Source organism: Plecotus auritus (assembly GCF_963455305.1).
Source record: "Plecotus auritus genome assembly, chromosome: 3".
NCBI classification, from domain to species: domain Eukaryota; kingdom Metazoa; phylum Chordata; class Mammalia; order Chiroptera; family Vespertilionidae; genus Plecotus; species Plecotus auritus.
Genome location: NC_137772.1, coordinates 226,332,217 through 226,353,499, shown reverse-complemented (window position 1 = coordinate 226,353,499; position 21,283 = coordinate 226,332,217). Strand labels below are relative to the sequence as shown.

General features: G+C 68.2%; 1 protein-coding gene across 1 annotated transcript in view; it reads right to left on the bottom strand.

Moving 5' to 3' along the window:
* The window catches only part of GRAMD4 (GRAM domain containing 4), a 61,291-nt gene that overhangs the window by 7,925 nt on the left and 32,083 nt on the right, over positions 1-21,283 (bottom strand). Inside the window, 10 exon segments of the mRNA XM_080662637.1 lie at positions 33-142; positions 212-255; positions 557-628; positions 1,609-1,657; positions 2,973-3,064; positions 3,617-3,708; positions 4,028-4,053; positions 4,365-4,497; positions 6,397-6,458; positions 8,749-8,869. Coding sequence (XP_080518763.1) covers positions 33-142; positions 212-255; positions 557-628; positions 1,609-1,657; positions 2,973-3,064; positions 3,617-3,708; positions 4,028-4,053; positions 4,365-4,497; positions 6,397-6,458; positions 8,749-8,869 — 801 coding nt within the window.

Below are 21,283 nucleotides of genomic sequence, written 5' to 3'. Positions count from 1 at the left end.
CCTGGCCCCCCGCCCCGCCCGCGCCTGCTCACCCACGCCGAGCCCCACCAGGCGGTAGGGGAAGAAGCAGGAGGCCAGGAAGGCGGCCCACAGCGCAACGTACAGCTTCTGCGTGATCTCGGGCTGCACCCACATGAACAGGCTGGAAGGGAGACGGGGTCAGCCGGGCGTGGGGTGGCGCCGGGACACGGCGGGCGGGGCGGTGACTTACTTCTTGATCTTCTCCAGGATGTCGGCCATCTTCCCGAAGAGGTTCTGCGTGAGGAAGCGACTGCGGTTGGGACAGACTCGGAACCGTGGGTCCCACAGCAGGTTCCCGGGCAGCCCCCCGAGACCACAGCCGGGGCCACAGCCCGCGGTCCCGCCCGCCATCCAGGTGTCAGACCCAGTCCTGCGGCCCTCCCCGAAGTCCCTGGCCAGGAGGGTGACGCTCCCCACTGGGGGCTGCCTCGGGGGTGGGGAGGGACCCCGTCAGGCCGACGGCAGGTCAGCTGAGCCGGACGAGCCAAGCCGGGGGAGACCCGGGCGCTGGCCCCGGGCCGGCAGGAGCGCGCACCTGGGCCTTCTGGGCGACGTCCAGCACCAGCTGGAACTTCTCGGACACGGTCAGGTCCTCCTTGGGCGGCTCCTGGGTCACAGGGTGAGAACGGCCGCCCAGATGAGCGCTCAGACCTCCCTTACAGACCGCACGAGGCCTTCCTCCGGGGCCAGGCCCTCTGCCACCCCCACTCAGCCCAGGGACGCCATCCCGGGGGACCTGGCCTCAGGGGCCAGCTCGGGGCACCCCCCTTGGCGCCTGAGAGGGCAGGCAGTGGACACCCCTCTAGCCGGCGGGGCTGAGGCTCCCACTAACGGCTCCATTCGAAGGTACACCTGAAACCATGCAGTGTCCCCAACTCACTTTACAGGCTGGGAAACTGAGGCAGAGGGGGACCGGACTCACCCTGCTTGTCTAAGTTCTTTCAACAAAACCCTCCAGAGGGACCCCTGGACCCGGGCCTGCCCCAGACATCCTCTCTGACCTAAGGGAACCCTGCAGGCACCACCACACTCAGCACCCCTACTGCGTGCTCCATGCACACAGTAGGTGCTCACACATCTGCTGAGGCCCATGGAAGCCCTGAGGGCTCCCTCCCGCCCACACCAGCGGTTCTGCCCCAGGGGCCAGAGTCCCCTCCAGAGCGAGCTCAACACGTCTTTTCTGCCTGGGCCACTCGGTCCCCGTCGCAGCCACAGCGCAGGTGAGTGGCATGGCTGCGCCCACAGAACTATTCACGAGGCAGGTCGGAGGTGAGGTGCCTGCGGAGCTTTTGCCTACGGAGCTGACCCTGCTCTACACATTGCTGGCCCAGCCCGCTGGCCCCTCCCTGCACAGGAGGCTGTGGGGGCCACAGAGGCCCCCCCCCATGTTCCATCCCAGCTGGGAAGGGTCAGTAGAACAGGCGGGGCACCAGCCATCACGCAGTCCGGGTGCAGCTGCCCAGGGACCGGGCGCCTCCGGCCTCTGCTGGGCAGGCGGGGCTCCGGGCGGGCACCCACACAGCTGCACTTGGCCCCGGGGGCAGCCCTGCAGGGGACCCAGGGCGAGACCCTCACGCCGGGACTTACCACCACCTCGGACACCTCGGGCACGATGCTCCATTGTATCCTCCAGCCCCTGGTGGGTGGGGGACAGCGCACACGGTCACAGGGCGTCACGCACCCCCCACCCCCGAGCGACCGGGGGGAGGAGCGCCCAGCCCTGGACGAAGGGGCTGCGGAAGCCCCGCCTTTCACCTCCAGGACCATCAGGGCCACCTCCCGTCGCCCCACCCCCGCCCCGTGCAGACCATTCAGGTGGCCCTCCTGGCCCCGCCCCTGGGGGCCCGCCTGGGGGGACACAGGAAAAAGCCCCCAGAGGGGATGGGACAAGAAACCTTTCAAAACAAGTGGGTGAGGCCCCGCCCGCATGACCTACGAACCAGGAGGTCAGGGTTCGATTCCCGCACCTGCCCAGGTTGTGGGCTCGAGCCCCGGTGTGGGGGCGTGCAGGAGGCAGCCGATCCACGATTCTCTCTCATCGTCACTGTTTCTCTCTCTCTCTCCCTCTCCCCTCCTCTCTGAAATCGATAAAACACATTAAAAAAAGAAAAAAAAAGGACATGTGGGTGAGGCCGCTGGGAGGCCTGCGGCTGAGGGTGTCTGGCCTCGAGGGCGGCCCCCACCAGCACTGACTGCTTCTCTTCTACGGAGACACTTCCATGCCGGCCTCAGGCGGCGCCTGGGAGAGTGTGGGGTGAGCGTGCTGAGCCGCGGGCCCGTGGAAGTGGGGTTCCCTGTGCCGGGGCAACCCTGAGTTCAGAGAGACCCGGTAGCTTGGGACTGGCTCCCCACAAAGCCCCCCAGAGGGCCCCCCACGGCCTCGCTTGGGGCTCAGAGCACAGGAGGGGAACACGCAGACCAGGCGCTCGCTGGGGGTCCGCCCGTCGCACACTCCCGTCTCACACGTGGCGGGCCCGCCCGGGCACGGGGCCTTCGCAGCCTTGTCCCCGAGGTTTGGGGGAGCTTTCTTGCCAAAACAGAGCCCGTTGGAGGAGGGGCTAGAGCCGCCTGCAGCCGGCGCCGCTGGGAGGTTCGCAATCGGCCACGGCCGCCCCAGGACCCCAGGAGGCTCTGAGCCACCAGATGACCCTCACGCGTGCACGGGGCAGCCGGCGGGCATGTCAGGGGTGCATGACACATGTGTGTGACACAGGGGCAGCCGGCGGGCATGTCAGGGGTGCATGACACATGTGTGTGACACAGGGGCAGCCGGCAGGCATGTCAGGGGTACATGACACGTGCGTGTGACACGGGGGCAGCCGGCGGGCATGTCAGGTGTGCATGACACATGTGTGACACGGGGGCAGCTGGCAGGCATGTCAGGAGTGCATGACACATGTGTGTGACGGGGGCAGCCCAGCCACGTGCACACAGCCAAGCAGCTCACCCACCTGGCTATGAGGTAATTGAGGGACAGCCTCAGGATCGCCAGGAACAGGAACATGGGGATGGCCCAGCCGTGCCACACAGCGTTCATGTAGACCTGCGGGCAGGAGGGCAGGCGGCGGGCAGGGAGAGGTTGGTCAGGGGCCCGGCAGGCAGGCCACATCCCTCCCCTCCCCCTGCCGGCGGACGGCCTGGGGCTCAGGGGGGTGCGGGCCTGCAGGCGGGGCAGCCGCCAGAGACACGGCCCCTGGGAGAGGCAGCCCCTCAGCGCTGGGGGACCCCTCCGGCCTCCCCCAGGACTGGTGCTCACAGGCCCGGCTCCGCCCCAGGTCAACGTGTGCTTGCCCGGAGCCCTCCCAGGCCCCGGTACCCAGTGGGAGGGACCCCAGGCTCCACAGGCAGACAAGACCCATCGGGGAAGCAGAGCAAAGCATGGCGGGTCCTTTGCAGGAGGCTCCGCGGGCCCCTCTGCAGAGAGCCCCGCACGCGGCCATGGTGCACACCTTCCCGATCCTCTCCACCACCCCGCCGGGCGGCATCGCCGTGCCCACTTCACAGGTGGACAAACTGAGGCTCAGCTGTCCCGCACACCGGGGTCCCGTGGAAGACCCGGGGAGCCCCCCCCCCACCGCCCGCGAGGAGCACTCACGGTGAAGGCGATGGCGGACGTGTAGACGGAGTGCCAGTCGGATAAGGCAGAAAGGTTCTTCACGAAGCTGGTGACCGGCTTGGCGCCGCGCTCTGGGGACGGAGCGACCGCACGGTCAGGCTGGTGCTGCCCGGTGTCCCGTGGGGAGGCACCGGCCGTCTGCCCGCCACCCCCACGCCTGTGCTGGGGCAGGAGAGGGGCTGGGGGCTCGTTCTGGGCCCTGCAGGCATCTGGGGAAGCGCCCCTTTTCCAGGGGCCTCCACGCCCGAGGGACAGACAGAGGGTGGGCTCGGGACATACGCCCAGCAGCTGGGGGAGAAGCTGGGAGCGCACGCCTGCGGAACGCCTTTCTAGAAAGACGTCCAGTTCAGGGCGAGATGGCAGAGCCCGCCCCCCATGGCGGGCACTCACTTAGTCGCCGCATGTTCTCGGTCAGCCTGCAAGACAGGGAGGGAGAGGTGAGGGCCAGCGAGAACTCCCCCGCGGCTGCGCCCCCACCCCCACTCCTGCAGCTCTGTGCTGGCTGTGGGCCCCCCCCGCCTGTGGGGGGCGTGTTCCACGAGCAGATGCCTGGCCCCACGAGGAAGGCCCGGCAGCGGGCACACCTCCCTGCGCCCACTGCCCCCGTGTCTGTCACAGGCACCAGCGAGGCCCGAGGGCGGACAGGCGGTGCCACGGCCTCTGCGCGCCCTCAGGTGGCACAGCGGCTGGGGAGCCCCACCTCAGGCCGCCCGCCTCCGAGGCCCACCTGCGGGCGCTGAGGGGCTCCTCCGTCTCCACCGCACTCTCCTCGGGCTGGAACCGGAAGTCCTCCACGTACTCCCCGAACTTCTCGTAGAACCACTTCTGCAGGCGGGGGCACAGCCCCTGGCCGCGCCGGTCTGCGGGCACAGGCGGGCATCCGGTGAGGCTCGGGGCCAGGGGGCCTGTGGGGCGGGGGCTCGAGGAAGCCTCCGGGGGGGATGCAGGTCCACGCCAGGCTATGAAGGGCTCAGCGCCCCCCAAACAGAGCCAGACCTGCTTCCGCCTCAAGGTGCACGCCAGCCCCCCGGGGGCCTCGTTCTCACACCTGAGCCCGGCTCGTGGAGGCTGCCCCGGCCCAGGCGTGGTCCAGCATCTCGCAGCCCACCTGGGTCTGCATCCAGCCCGCCTCCTTCTCACTGGGCGCACGAGGCTGCCTGGGAGGCGGCTGGGTGGGTTCACTCCCGGGACCCTGCGCCCCAGCCCGGGGGCGTGTGTCGGGGACTGGCCTGGGAGGGGGGCAAGGACTCGGAAGCCACCCAGCACAGCCTCAGAAACCGGCCCGACCGCAGAACGCGAGCTCTGCACCCGGCTGTTCCTTCAGGAGGCAGGTCTCGGGGCCGCCTGCAGGGGGCAGTGTCCGCCACCGTTAGAGGGAAGAGGCGGTCAGGACCCGTGGCTCCAGGGACGAGGGTGGGAGGTTTCTGCAGAGGCCACCCTGGCACAGAGCGGGGTGCGGGCCTGGTGCCCACGGGACAGGGGGAGAGGCAGCGTCAGCCTTGCTGCTAAAGCAGCTGTGGCCGCACACACCAAGGGACACGGATGTTTGAAACACAGGTGACGTTCACATGCACGGGAGGTTCTTTAGTTTTCCCAACCGTTAAAGAACGCAGAAATGGAAAATGTAAAAGCAGACGGGCTGCCCCCAGATACAGGCCAGCCACCCCCCAACACACACACAGCACCTGCCCCGCCCACCTCCTGCTGGGGCTGCACTTGGTGGGGTCCCTCCCTCCCTCCAGCTCCCACACAGAGCCCCCTGCTCCAGCGGCCAAACTGTCACCATGGACTCGGCTTGAGGCCGGGCCTGGACGCGAGGCCGGAGCCGGGGGGAGGGGCGCCCACGGAATTGGGGTCTTGCACCTTACACTTCTCTGGCATGGCCCACACCCACAGGAGGGGTTCCTGGGGGCCCCTGTGTTTCTGGCCTGAAACCTGGGTCGCCGGCCACGGAGCCCGAGAACACAGGGGACCAGGGCCCTAAGGACACAGCGGCCAATCCTGCCGGGGACCCGGAGGGGAGCACCCCAGCTGACCGGGCGGGGGAGGGGCCAGGGAGGGGCGGGACCCCGCTGAGACTAAGCTCAGCTCGGCCAGGTGCTGCCCTGAGAGGCCGCCCCTCCCCCCGCCCCCGCCGGGACTCAGTTTCCTCATCTGTGTAGCGGGTGGTGCGTCACCCTAACCTCCCAGTGACGCCCTGCGCTCCACCAGGACAGGCCGGGCTTCCCGCGAACGGCCAGCCTGTGGGAGCGGGCTCTGGTCTTGGGTCCCGGGTCCGAGCTCCAGGGGCCAGGGCCCCGCACGGAGGCCCCTCGGCAGCCAGAGGGAAACCCGGTGCCTCCCACACCACCCTCCGCAGGGTCAGAAAGTGAAGTGCGCTGTGTTGCGGAGAAGCGCGAGAGCGGGTCTGAGTCCCCACACGGGGAGTGCGTCGGCCGCCCCGCCACGGCCCCCCGCCCACTGCTCACGCATCCCCGACACGGGATGACCAGCCATGCTGGCAGCCACGGAGCCAGTGTGACGGCGACACTGCTGCTGGGGGGGGGGGGGCGGGGGAGGGTGAAGTGCACCCCGCTGCGCGGCTGTGAGAAGTGCGACCACATTCTGATTGGACGACGTGCCTTCGCTGCAACCGCTCACCGATTCACAGTAAGACACTAACCCCGTCCGATGGAGGGGACCCCGAGCACGTGGGCCCCGGAACAGGATCGCCAGCCAGCGCCCCCCCCCCCACCCAGCCGGGAGCCCGCGGGACCCACCTGCTCCGTTAGCGACCGGGGCCTGGCTCCTCGGAGGCTGCTGAGCCGCCTGCTCCTCGGTCCTGGAAGAGGAAGAGGGTGAGGCCTCCATTAGTCCAGACCAGGGTGGGTGCCTGAGCCGGGGCTGCATTCCCGCGCAGAGGGGACGCACAGCACGGCCCAGCACCCTCCAGAGTCCTCACCCTCCGGGGCCCTCACGGCCCAGCTCACAGCCCAGAGCCCTCCAGGCCCAGCTCACGGCCCAGAGCCCTCCAGGCCCAGCTCATGGCCCAGCGCCCTCCAAGCCCAGCTCATGGCCCAGCACATGGCCCAGCGCCCTCCAGGCCCAGCTCATGGCCCAGAGCCCTCCAGGCCCAGCTCACGGCCCAGAGCCCTCCAGGCCCAGCTCACAGCCCATCTCACAGCCCAGTGCCCTCCGGGACCCTCACGGCCCAGCTCACGGCCCAGCGCCCTCCGGGACCCTCACGGCCCAGCTCACGGCCCAGCGCCCTCCAGGCCCAGCTCACGGCCCAGAGCCCTCCAGGCCCAGCTCACAGCCCAGCTCACGGCCCAGCTCACGGCCCAGAGCCCTCCAGGCCCAGCTCACGGCCCAGCTCACGGCCCAGAGCCCTCCAGGCCCAGCTCACGGCCTAGCTCACGGCCCAGAGCCCTCCAGGCCCAGCTCATGGCCCAGCTCACGGCCCAGCGCCCTCCAGGCCCAGCTCACGGCCCAGCTCACGGCCCAGCGCCCTCCAGGCCCAGCTCACGGCCCAGAGCCCTCCAGGCCCAGCTCACGGCCCAGCTCACGGCCCAGCGCCCTCCAGGCCCAGCGCCCTCCAGGACCCTCACTGCCCAGCTCACGGCCCAGCGCCCTCCAGGACCCTCACTGCCCAGCTCACGGCCCAGCGCCCTCCGGGGCCCTCATCCTCCGGGGCCCTCACTGCCCAGCAGAGCTGCCCCAGCAGGTGCCTGTGGTTCTTTAAGGACCAAATAAAAACCTGCCTCGCAGGCACGCAAGTCTTTTCTTTCCTGTCGGTTCCCACACGTTTGCTTCCTTGTCACTGTTGAGCTCAGAACGGCAGCTCTCACTGCTGGTTCCCTGGCCGCTGGTACGGACTCCGACACCGATGACCCAGCACCACGCGAGGCTGTGAGGCCGGAGCCAGCCACCTGCCTGGCTTCCAGTCCCTGCAGCCCAGCCACACCCCATCTCAGTGGTGCCCCGGCCTCAAACCCTCTCCCGGAGCAGCTGGGTCCTCACTGTCTGCCTGCCTTTCGGCGACGGCCCTGACCGAGCTGGGCTCCAGCAGCCGGCCCGGCGCCCGGCCCTCGGGTGGTGTCTGTCCAGGGCTCTGGCCCCCACCCTCCTCCATGCTGCAGCCCGCCCACCACGCCACCTCGCTCTGTGCCGGCCTGGGCTACTGCCCCTTCGTTCCCAGCGCTGTTCCTGTGGCTGCCAGCAACCCCCTCACCCGCCCCCGCACCCCTCACCCGGCCCCTGCATCCCCTCACCCACCCCTGCACCCCTCACCCCGCCCCTGCATCCCCTCACCTGGCCTTGGGCACCCCCTCACCCAGCCCCCACACCCCCTCACCCGTCCCCGCACCCCTCACCCGTCCCCGCACCCCTCACCCAGCCCCCGCACCCCTCACCCAGCCCCCACACCCCCTCACCCGTCCCCGCACCCCTCACCCAGCCCCCACACCCCCTCACCCGGCCCCTGCATCCCCTCACCCCGCCCCTGCATCCCCTCACCTGGCCTTGGGCACCCCCTCACCCAGCCCCCACACCCCCTCACCTGGCCCCTGCATCCCCTCACCCGCCCCCGCACCCCTCACCCGGCCCCTGCATCCCCTCACCCGCCCCCGCACCCCTCACCCCGCCCCTGCATCCCCTCACCTGGCCTTGGGCACCCCCTCACCCAGCCCCCACACCCCCTCACCCCGCCCCCGCACCCCTCACCCATCCCCGCACCCCTCACCCGTCCCCGCACCCCTCACCCAGCCCCTGCACCCCCTCACCCACCCCCGTACCCCTCACCCGGCCCCTGCACCCCTCACCCGGCCCCTGCACCCCTTTACCCACCCCTGCACCCCTCACCCGGCTCCTGAATCCCCTCACCTGGCCTTGGGCACCCCCTCACCCGCCCCCGTACCCCTCACCCGGCCCCTGCACCCCCTCACCCACCCCTGCACCCCTCACCTGGCCCCTGAATCCCCTCACCCAGCCCCCACACCCCCTCACCCGGCCCCCACACCCCCTCACCCAGCCCCTGCACCCCTCATCCGGCCCCTGCATCCCCTCACCTGGCCTTGGGCACCCCCTCACCCAGCCCCACACCCCCTCACCCACCCCTCACCCGCCCCCCTCACCTGGCTTTCAGCACTTCCTGCACCTTCTGCTCCAGCTCGATCCGCCGCTGCCGCTCGCGCTCCAGCTCCTGCCGCAGCATCTCGGAGTTGGTTTCCTCTCGCAGCTTCCGGAGCTCCTCCTCTGTGGGAGGGAAGTGCCAGGTGAGCGCCGGCTGCACGTGCCCAGGCGGGCCGCTGTGCGGGCACTGAGAGCTCCTCGCTGCCCGGCAGGGACACGCGGTGACCTCACGTGGACAAAGGGACGCGGCAAACGCGATGACGTTAAGGATCTTGAGACAGGAGAGTGTCCTGGATTCTCTGGATCATGTAAGTTCCTGAGAGGGAGGAGGGTCAGAGGTCAGAGGTCAGAGAGAGCCTGGAAGACGCCCCCTGCTGACTCTGAAGTCGGAGGAGGGGGCAGGAGCCAAGGAATGCAGCTCCTCTGGAAGCTGGAAAAGTCAGGGATGAACTCTCCCACAAGCACCTGAAAGTCACACAGCGACTGTGAGGACGGGGGGGGGGGGGGGGGTGTCACTGCACAGCAGGGGGTCCATGAGGGTCAGCTAGGTCCTGTTCCTACCCACCATCAGCTGAGTGTGGAGGCCACGGGCCAGGTGACGGTCACAGACCATCCGGATAGAGCGCAGGTGACGGTCACAGACCACAGGCCATCGGATAGAGCGCAGGTGACGGTCACAGACCACAGACCACCCGGATAGAGCGCAGGTGACGGTCACAGACCACCCGGATAGAGCGCAGGTGACGGTCACAGACCACCCGGATAGAGCGCAGGTGATGGTCACAGACCACAGACCACCCGGATAGAGCACAGGTGACGGTCACAGACCACCCGGATAGAGCGCAGGTGACGGTCACAGACCACAGACCACCCGGATAGAGCGCAGGTGACGGTCACAGACCACCCGGATAGAGCGCAGGTGACGGTCACAGACCACCCGGATAGAGCGCAGGTGATGGTCACAGACCACAGACCACCCGGATAGAGCACAGGTGACGGTCACAGACCACCCGGATAGAGCGCAGGTGACGGTCACAGACCACAGACCACCCGGATAGAGCGCAGGTGACGGTCACAGACCACCCGGATAGAGCGCAGGTGACGGTCACAGACCACAGACCACCCGGATAGAGCGCAGGTGACGGTCACAGACCACCCGGATAGAGCGCAGGTGACGGTCACAGACCACCCGGATACAGCACAGGTGACGGTCACAGACCACCCGGATAGAGCGCAGGTGACGGTCACAGATCACCCGGATAGAGCGCAGGTGACGGTCACAGACCACAGACCACCCGGATAGAGCGCAGGTGACGGTCACAGACCACCCGGATAGAGCGCAGGTGACGGTCACAGACCACAGACCACCTGGATAGAGCGCAGGTGACGGTCACAGACCACCCGGATAGAGCGCAGGTGACGGTCACAGACCACAGACCACCTGGATAGAGCGCAGGTGACGGTCACAGACCACAGACCACCCGGATAGAGCGCAGGTGACGGTCACAGACCACCCGGATAGAGCGCAGGTGACGGTCACAGACCACCCGGATAGAGCGCAGGTGATGGTCACAGACCACAGACCACCCGGATAGAGCACAGGTGACGGTCACAGACCACCCGGATAGAGCGCAGGTGACGGTCACAGACCACAGACCACCCGGATAGAGCGCAGGTGACGGTCACAGACCACCCGGATAGAGCGCAGGTGACGGTCACAGACCACAGACCACCCGGATAGAGCGCAGGTGACGGTCACAGACCACCCGGATAGAGCGCAGGTGACGGTCACAGACCACCCGGATACAGCACAGGTGACGGTCACAGACCACCCGGATAGAGCGCAGGTGACGGTCACAGACCACCCGGATAGAGCGCAGGTGACGGTCACAGATCACCCGGATAGAGCGCAGGTGACGGTCACAGATCACCCGGATAGAGCGCAGGTGACGGTCACAGACCACAGACCACCCGGATAGAGCGCAGGTGACGGTCACAGACCACCCGGATAGAGCACAGGTGACGGTCACAGACCATCCGGATAGAGCGCAGGTGACGGTCACAGACCACCACCCGGATACAGCACAGGTGACGGTCACAGACCACCCGGATAGAGCGCAGGTGACGGTCACAGACCACCCGGATAGAGCGCAGGTGACGGTCACAGACCACCCGGATAGAGCGCAGGTGACGGTCACAGACCACAGACCACCCGGATAGAGCGCAGGTGACGGTCACAGACCATCCGGATAGAGCGCAGGTGACGGTCACAGACCACCTGGATAGAGCGCAGGTGACGGTCACAGACCTCCCGGATAGAGCACAGGTGACCGTCACAGACCACCCGGATAGAGCGCAGGTGATGGTCACAGTCACCTGGGTAGCGAGGTTGGCAGGCTGAGGCCTTGCAAACGGAAATTCCCACAGGAAAAGCCACATTTGCTCTTGTCCTGAAAGGCATTCCCGAGACCCAGAAACGTGACCAGTTTCGCTGAATTTGGGTGACGAGGGCCCTCGGTGAGAGCCAGGACTTCGCCTCAAGGTCTGACCAGTGACCAGGGCTGCAGCTGGCCTCCACCGCCCCTCACCGCGGCCAGTGACACCCTCGCTGGCCTCCACCGCCCCTCACTGCGGCCAGTGACACCCTCGCTGGCCTCCACCGCCCCTCACTGCGGCCAGTGACACCCTCGCTGGCCTGGGCAGGATGGCCAGATGCTCAGGGTGATGCAGCAGCTTCTCTTCCTGGCCCACCTCACCAGACCTGGGGACTCAGGGCCACGCCCAAGACCCTGACATGCAGGCCAAGACTCTGACCTACAGCCCTGGCCCTGACCTCCAGCCCCGGGCCCTGACCTACAGCCCGGGCCCCGGCACGGGCCAGTTTACAGAAGCTACTGTGCTTGAACGCAGGACCCTGTCTGACGGCACAGAGTGGGGCCAGACCAGAGAGGAGAGGCCTGCGGTCAGGAGACCCCCCCCCCCCCTGCGGGCGCCCAGGAGAAGGGAGGCGCCTGGATATCCCTAACCCCCAACCCCCATCTGCGGAGTCCGTGACTGGCTGGGTTTCGTCACAGTCCAAGGAAAAATGTTTAGGTTTGCTGAGTGCCGGACGTCCCCTCGGTAAATATTTGGAGTGCTCAAGTCCTCCTGTCCCGCCTGCTGGGCTCAGCTGCTCAGGCATCTGGGCTCAGCCCCCCGCGCCCTGCCCCGAGGAGAAGGTCCTCCCGAACAGGCGCCGGGGACGCCACCCGCTCCCACGGGAAGCCGTCCCCGTCCGAAGGTCACGCAGCCCTGCGCCTCCTCCTTCCAGACACGGGCCCTTGGCCCCACCAGCATCCCTGACAGGGAACCAGGTTTTCCTGAGCACGGCTGCCCCGAACCCTCTCTAGGTCCCTCAGAACGGTCAACACGCAGCCGAGGTCACCACGTGCCGGCAGCAGCCAGGCTGGCGAGGGCTGGATGTGAACACGTGGACGGCGATCCTGCCCGACCCGTGGGAGGCGCTGCGCCTGCCTCTGAGGGGCCGACGCGCCCACCCCGTGGGCCTGCAGACGGGCCTCGGGCCCTCCGGCCCTCCTCTGCCCAGAGCTGCCCTGCCCCTGCCCCTGCCCTGGGTCTGCAGAGCCCAACCAACACGCTCCCCGCCCCAGGTCCCGAGGCCCCCTCCTCAGGCCCTGCCCCAGCCGCTGCAGGGGTCTCCCCAGCCAGGGAGGGAGCAGTGGGCACCCCAGGCCGGCGCTGCAGGGACAGCAGCCCCCAGACGCAGCCTGGGGACCTGCTCGTGCCAGTTCCGGCAAAGCTGTGAGAAGATGTGCCCGTGCCAAGCGCCCCTTCCCCGGTGGCACAGCAGCTGAATCAGCACCACCGCCCGGCACCCAGCACCGCTCCCCCCGCCCCCCGCCCCCCGCCCCCCCCCCCAGCTCCGCTGAGGCCACTCCTGCTCCTCGGAGCGCGCTCCCTGCGCCTGGAACGCTGGCTTCGGCCAGGACGTGGACATGGCGGCGTGCTCCCTCCCCGCGGTGACACACTGAGGTCGACTGCACAGACCGCAGCCGGCTCTCCGCACAGGACAGAGGCGCTACAAACGCCTGCCGTCGGCTTCCTCTCCTCTGCGAGCGAGAAGCGGGACAGGAGCCAACTTCCTGCCTCACGGCGCTGAGCTGGGGGCAGAGGCGGCCTCCCCTCCCAGCCTCCCGGGGACCAGGGCCCGGGCCCTGCCTCTGCCTCCAGGCCCCGCGCAGGCCTTCCCGGTGCCACACGCCTCCTTCCGCAGAGCGCGGGGCCCCGCGGCCACAGCACGGAACCACCTGCACCCTGAGCGTCCCGCGGACGCCACGAAGGGCCGGCAGAGCAGCGCCCACCCACCACGGGCAGCCGCCTGGACCAGGCGCCCGCTCCAGCCGGAAGGGGCCGAGGGTCTCCGCAGGGTGAGGGCAGGAGACGGAGCCCCTCTGAGAGCCTGTGGCCATTCCCGCTGCTGCTGAACACGGACACACCACTCTCCTGCTTGGAGGTCGGAGCCTGGCTCAGAGGGGCAGACACGCCCACCCCGTGGGGCTCCAGGGAAATGCCTCCGGCTCGCCCAGCCTCTCCAAGCCCCTGCCTTCCTGCATGGGGACCCCAGGCGGCCATGACCTCACTCTGACCTCTGACCCATCGTCACGTCTCCTCCAGATGCTGACCCGCCCTCTCCCTCTCACAAGGACAACCCCCCACCCCAGGTCCTTAACTCGAGCACCTGCCAAACCACCTGCCAGTCCCTTTGCCGTGGAGGTGACCGCCACAGGACCTGGTGACCAGCACGTGGACTCCGGGGGGAGCACAGGGCTCTGGCCACCACACTCCCCCCCACCCCCCGGGACCAAACTCAGGGTCCCAAGAGCCCTAGGGGCCGGGGGAGGGATGGCACCCTTGCACGTGGCCCAGGAATCCGAGAGAAGGGATCCTTTATCGGATCAAATGGCCCTCACAACCCCGTGCGAGTGGGGGGCCTCAGACAGCCCCCACCTCCAGCTGTGCCCCCAACACCCCCAGCAATGCCCCATGACGCGCCCTGGCTGATTTCAGCTCTCACAGGGAGAGGGGCCCGTGGAGAAGCCGCCTCGAGCGTGTGCCTCCGTGGCACGTCCTTACGGCGGCCGGCAGGCTGCTCCCCCGAGCCCCTGCCCCGCATCCTGGGACACCCCGTGCCGGGCCCACATCCTGTGCAGATGGCCAGGACGCACGTTATTTCACAGCTGCCATGGCCCAGTAACAGGTGGGCCCAGGAGGAGGCACCACACTCTTCTGCATCAGACCACCAGGTCCCAGCCCTGCAAGGCGGGAGGCACCGAGGCCTGGGGGCTGAGGGCTGGCCTGGGGCTGAGGGCTGGCCTGGGGGCTGAGGGCTGGCCTGGGGCTAGGGGCTGGCCTTGGGGCTGAGGGTTGGGCTGGGGTTGAGGGCTGGCCTGGTCCCTCCGCACGGTGCCCGGTGTTTCAAGGTCTGGAGGTGGCCACCAGGGGCTCAGGGCTCCGCAGCAGCTGCTGACCTGGCACAGACAACGGGGCCAGCCGAAGGGGAGGGGGGCGGGACCTGGGGGAGGCCAGGAGAGCCACAATGCCGGCCTCGGAATGAGTCAGGACCCCAACACCTTCCCGGACCAGAGGGTGTCCCCGGAGAGAGAAGCTGGTACCGTGAGAGATGAGTCCCTCACTGCACTCCCCTCGACGGGGCACCCACGGGAGCAGAGCGAGCCGCCAGCTTTGCGGCATCCAAGGAAAGCCAGGATGGCCCCCGGGGCACCGGCCCGCGCCTGCCCACCCCCCCCTCACCTCCCACCTCCCAAGAGAGCAGTCGGGCAGCAGCACGTGGTGGGGCACGGGGACCCAGAGAACCCAGAGACGTCCGCCCGCCTTCCCCAGCTGGGTTCCCTCACCCGGAAGCCCCCTGCAGCCCCGTCCCAGCAGGCCACCCCCCCCCCCCGGGCAGGAGCCTTAGGGGCCCTGTCGAGGAGAGGCCCACGCTTTGTGGAGGCCGCCGGCCACGGCTCTCAGAAGACGGGGCACAGTGAGCCCCAGACGTGGAGCCCCAAAGCACGAACCCAGCTCCAGAGGAGGGGAGGAGGGCGGGTCGGCAAGTGGCTGGGGCCTCCAGACCCAGCCCCCCGCCCCCCCCAGCCCACAGCACCCGGACTCGGAGGGAGACGGGCCTCAGCTCACGCGACGGCAGCCGGCCAGCCCCCGCCCGCCCCGGGAGGAAGGAACGGGCTTCCAGGCTTCCTACACCCGGGGAAGGAGGGCCTCCAGCAGGAGCCCGCCTGGCACACACCCCAGCAGGCCCAGCGCCGCCAAAAACAACACCAAGGGATGATGTTCCCGAGAAACTCCCCCCGCCGCACCGCACGCGCAGGGAGGGCCCGTCCCTCGTCACGCGGGAGAGGGTCCCGGCGGCGGGGGGGGAGGGGGGGGGGAAGCATGCTGGCCTGGCAGCTCCTCGACCCGCTGCCCGCACGGGAGCTCGGGGTGCCACCGGGGAGTGGGGACCACACCCACCCTTCCCACAGCCCAGGGAGCGGGTGGGGTGTTCGGTGGGGTGGGGCCCAGCGTGGAGACGATGAGGGCGCAGAGCTCTGACGTAACGCTCCCCCTGGCCCCGTCATCTTCCAAGGCCGGGCCCCGGGCGGAGCCTCCTCGCTGGCTTCACCCTCAGCCCACACCCCGAGCCCAGGCCCCCGGGGCCCAGTGCTGGCGGGACCAGGTCTCCCCTCGGAACTGTGAGCTGGAGAAACGGGGTGGCCCCTGTCCTCCGGGGCCGGCCTGGATGAGGAGGACTCAGGGTCGAATATGCGCCGTGAGTACCGAAGGACCGGTTGGCCCGGATCCAGAACGACGCAATGCCAGCAGGGCCCGGGGTCCGGCGGCGACTTTCCCAGGGGCCCACGCACGCCGCTCCCGGATGAATTCTACGGGAGAGGACGTCGGGCTCAGCCTGTACGTGTCTTCACCTCAGCTCTCCGACCGCTTACGGGCCCTCCCTGTCCGCTGGTCCTCCATCGCCGCGCCCGGCCCCGTGAAGGGCAGAAGCCACTCAGGGATGAGCTCCTCGCTGTGGGCAGGGCTGCCCGACCCGTCCTGGGCGCGGGGAGTTACCCTCTCAGCTCGACATCACCGACTCAACAGGAGCAGAGGGGCGGCTACGGGCGGGGCCGGAGGGTCCGACCCGCCCACGCCTGACCCCCCGGCCAGCAGGCCAGGGCCCCCTCACGCCCCTGACGCCCGCGGCTCCCAGCAGACGCCGCTGGTGAGGAAGGTCCTCCTCGCTCTCCGTCGCAGACCGGCCCAGAACCTCCCTTCCCCAAGGGCCCTCGGTGACTCCTGGGCACCCAGGGGCCCCCCTCCGGCCGCAGGAGGCCGCTGGCTGCCATTGGCCTCCCTGACCAGCTTCCCTGAGAAGCCCCTCCGCAAGGTCACAGCCAGCCGCACTGACAGTGGGCTCAGTGCAGGAAGGCCTCGTCCAGGAGCCCTGGGGGCAGGGAGCAGAAGGCGCCCTCTCCCCAGCCTTGCTCTCCACCGGCTATGTCCACCGCGACCCCACGAGCGGACCTCATCGGCCCAGAGGTGGTGGAGTCCTGCCCCGAGGGCTGCAGGCCCCAGGCCGTGGAACCTAGGGGGGCCCTGCGGCCGGCCCGGGGGTCAGCACAGGAAACAGCTTGGCAACAGGGACCCACATGGGCGAGGAAGCCTCAGGCCTCGGGGCGGCCAGGGAGTCACACACCCCGGCTGCCCCCTGAGCATCGCCTCCAAGGTCCAAGCTCCATGCCAAGCCCCTTTCAGGCAGGGCCCAACACCCAATGCTGGGGAGCCCTCCCAAGCCCGCACCCGGCAGGCGACCGACCGGTAGGCGCTTGTTGGTGCTAAAAAGGCAGGAACCGTCGGCTGCAGAAATGCCCGGTGCTGCGGCTCGGTGGCACGCTCCTTTAACAAATGGAGGCCCGCCTCCAGGCACCGCGCGGTGGAGCGGAGCGCGTCCCCGCTCCCATCCTTCCTCCCGGCCTTTCTCAGGGGAACACCGTTCTCCTCAATGTTTAATATCCGAGGACGGCGCACGCCGGCTGCTCCCTCTCCCGCGAGCAGAGCCTGGTCTCTCCGAGAAAGCGCTGCGGGGACTGAACGGACGTTAACACTGACTGCCAGGGGTCACCGCCAGCCGGGGGTCACCACCACCCGGGGGTCACCGCCAGCCACTCGCTGGGGGCTGAGTCGAGCCCGAGAAGTCTGGGTCCCAACTGCGGACCAAGGCGCCTCCTCGCCCGCCCGCGTCAACCGTCCCCCTGCAGGCCAGGGGGTGCGGGGGGGCCCTGCCCGCACACCACGCAGGGTTAGTGGCAACCAAAACACCTCTGTGGGTCCCGGGGACAGTGTGTCCGTGTTCACAACACCGACAGTGGGGGCGGGGGTGGGGGGAGGCAGCTCTCCTGAGCAATCGCAACTCTGACGGGCTTCGGCCACTCATTCCTCGGCTCACTGAGCGGCTACGCACGGGTCCCAGGTGCCATGCTGGGTGCTCGGGGTGGGGGACCGGGCCCAGGCAGCCCGGCAAGAACAGGCCACCGTGTGGCAGGCCCAGTGAGGACCGGCCACCGTGTGGCAGGCCTGGGAAGAACCAGGAGCCACGTTACAGGCCAGAGGCGGGGAGGTCGCCGTGCACGGGGAGCGGACAGGTCTCCATGGACAGAGACGTGGCTCAAACCAGGCCACGTCCGCACAGCAATGAGGGGGGGAGCGCGGACTCGGGGAGCACGGACTGGGGGAGCACGGACTGGGGGAGCATGGACTGGGGGAGCGCGGACTGGGGGAGCGCGGGAGGGGGACACCCCAAGGCCCCCTGTGGAGGGAGCTCGAGGGCTCGGCGAGGGGACGAAAGCGAGGACGGGCCACCGCTTACTTAAGGGGCAGTAAGACCCCACACACACCTTTGCTTCTGTGACGCACAGACCGGGAAACAGAGACGAGCCTGGGTGTCTGTCACACGGAACTCACCCCGGAAGGGTCAACCGTGAAAGACGACTGGGACCTCGGGAAAGAGAGGGGATGGGGCGCAGGAGAGAAACCCGACTCTGACCGCACGGGGCCCGGGACCTGCAGACGGCGTCGGGCTGCGTCTCGTTTTGAAGAGGACTCTGCAGTGCGACAGCACGGCACCCGCACCTGCTAAGGACACAGCCTCGCCCGCGACGCTCGGACCCTGAGCCTCCTCCCGAGGGACCGGCAGACACCCCAACCCGAGGGACACGCTACAGAACAAGTGCCCCGTGCTCTTCCGAGCATCAGTCAAGCGACACACAGACAGCCCTGGCCCGTGGCTCCGTGGTGAGAGCGTGGCCCCACGGACCGAAGGGTCTCGGGTTCGACCCACGGTCCAGGGCATGTAAGTGACTGAATCACAGGCTCAATCCCAGCCCCAGTCCGGGTGCATTCGGGAGGCGACCGTGTCTCTCACGTCGATGCTTCTCTCTCCCGCCCCCTCCCTTCCATTCGCTCTCACAAACCCACGGGGAAACATCCGGCTCAGGCCGCGGGGGAGAGGAGGCGGGCCGCCGAGCGTGCTGCGGGAGCCGGGCTCTCTCGCCATGAGGACACGTGGGAGCAGGGGAGGTGGAAAGAGACCTCGGGCTGGATAACAGCACCGCTGCCCTAGCTTCCGGAGGCCGGTGACCGCACCGCTGAGACAGGAGGATACGCTTGCGTTTAGGAAACACACGTGAAGCAGTTAGGACTCGAGGGACACGTGTGTACGCAGGGCCCCCCAACGGTACGGGAAATAAATACACGGGTGGGAGGGAGGATGGAGAGAGGAGGCGGAGTCGGAAATCCCTGTTTCGCAACCTCTCAGGAAACGATGGCACGAAGCCGTAATGACGGAGGTGGGGACCCCGAGGGAGGGGAGGGGAGGGCCCCCTGCCAAGTTCACCCCTCCCATCAGCCCAGAGCGACAGGGACATGACAGGTCACGTGTGGAATCCATGGGACACCCTGAGCCAAGTCCGGAGTGGAGACCCCGCCACAGAGGGCCTGGCCCCCCACAGACAGCCTGGCCCCCCACAAAGGGCCTGGCCCCCCACAGACAGCCTGGCCCCCCACAAAGGGCCGGAAGAGAACCAGCGGTCAGCGCTGAGGGGACGCAGCTGCCCGGCGCACGAGGGAGGCTGCTGAGGGAGGACGTGGAGGCGGCGGGGAGACGTGGGGAAGCTGACGACAAAGGAAACACTCGTGTTAGTTCCGCGGTGATGTCAGACGCGCGGCTTTCGTTCTGAAAACATAGCGAGCTGCCTAACGAGATATTTACCGGTGACACGAAGGGGTGGTGCGGGGATTCCCGGGGCGGGCCGTGGGGGTGCAGGGGACAGAGGGGCCTGTCCTGGCTCACACTCGGGCGGAAGCTGGGGTGGTGCGGGGGGGAGAACGTGACTCGCTCTTGGTGTCTCTCTCTGAAATTTCCCATCATCAAGAAAGAATGCCCGGCCGGCCGGCGTGGGCTGGAGCCGAGAGTTTGCAGGCTCGATCCCGGTCAGGGCACACCCAGATGTGGGTTTGACCCCTGTGGGCTGGAGCCGAGAGTTTGCAGGCTCGATCCCGGTCAGGGCACACCCAGATGTGGGGTCGACCCCCGGGCGGGGCGTATACGGAGGCGATCGACTGACACCTCTCTTACACGGGCTGTCCCTCTGCTCCTCCTCCTCGCTCGGACATCCGTGAAGACACCCTCAGGTGAGGGGGAGAAGCAAGCAGCCCGTCAGCACCGCCCCAGGCTGTGCACGCGGAGCCCCCGGGGCCGCGGGGATGGACTCCTCCGACCGGACAGCACAGACCACAGGGCTGGTTCTAGGGTCCAGCGGCCGGCGCTGCTCCGAGGCCAGGAGCCTCTTCTCCTTTCCATGAGGAGCCGGGCGGCCCCAAACAGTGTCCCCGTGGGTCCCGGCGGTCCTGCCCACCTGGTGGACACTCGCTCCCCACAGCCCTGCCTGGTGACCCCCGAGAGGACCCTGCCCCTCCCTGGAGCCCCAGGTTAGAGGCTTTCGCAGACCCTGCCCCACTCGCTGACGGCATTTGGCTCTGCTGGCTCATGGAGACGTGTGTCACGGCCAAATGTGGCCGCTTGACCCGCAACAGCCATGTTCACGAGGCTCGTCTGCTGATGCGGCAGCATCCCCGCCAAGCTCGGGCAGACTCCTCCGGCTCTGCGGCTCGGCCGCCACAACAGCCTCAACCGGGCTCCCATCCGCATTGGCCGAGCGGCCTGTCCGGCCATGCACACCGTCCCCCTGCGGACCCAGCACAAGCCACGGTCACAGGACCGGTCAGAGGACCGGGTCAGGCAGGCCCATCAGCGACTGCAGCCCCAGGCAGACCTGCTGCGCCCGCTCCCCCAGCAGCTTGCCAACAACCTCAGGCGCGTGGGAGATAGAGGCTGTGTGGGAGACACCTGCACACAGGCACACATGCGGAGTTAGCGGCACACACATGCACACATGCAGAGTTAACAGCACATATGTTCACCCATGTGGAGTTAACAGCACACACGTGCACCCATGCTCAGCTAACAGCGCACACGTACGTTCACACACGCAGAGTTAAGTGCACACACGCACACATGCAAAGTTAACAGCACACACATGCGCACATGTGGAGTTAATGGCACGCACACACTCATGCACGCACACAAAGTTAACTGCACACACACGTGCACACATGCGGAGTTAACGCACGTACACACACAGAGTTAATAGCACACATGCGGCATTAACTGCACACACACGTGCATACACGCCGAGTCAACAGCACACACGTGTGCGCGCACAGTTAACACCACGTATGCATACACATGGAGTTAACAGTGCACACATGCAGATTTAACGATGCATACACACGTGCACACAGAGCTAGTTGCACACACACTAACTACACACACACGTGCACACACACCTGCAGAGGGCGTGCTGACCAGGAAAGGGGTTTGGGGGAGACAGGACGGCAGGCTGCGGCGGGACAATGTGACACACATCACCCGCTTCCCGGGAGAAGGAGGCCGCGCACCCCGAGGCTTCCCACCTTCACCTGCAGGTGAGGGCCCGTGTGGCTGCAAGCAGGGTGCCCGTGGGTACGGCTCAGACCACGCTCAGGGCGCGAACAGCCAGGGACACACGGGACAGGAGGGAGGTGACCCCAGGCGGACAGGCAGGAGGGAGGCCCAGCCGGGCATGACCCGCAGGAGGTGGCCGCCTGTGGCCCTTCCCCTGGGCCTGGGCAGCCCTGCGTGGCTCGGACGTGACTAGTTCAGGGTGCTCAGGGGCGGAGCTGCCTGTCCCCCCGCATTTCCCTGACAGGGTCGCTCACACCTCCGTGCCGGGGTCTCTTCACCTATAAAGCTGGGGGGCCGGCCGGCGGGGCTCCGTGGTGGAGCGTCGACCTATGAACCCGGAGGTCACAGTTCACTTCCCGGCCAAGGGCACATGCCCGGGTTGCAGGCTCAATCCCCAGTGGGGGGCGTGCCGGAGGCAG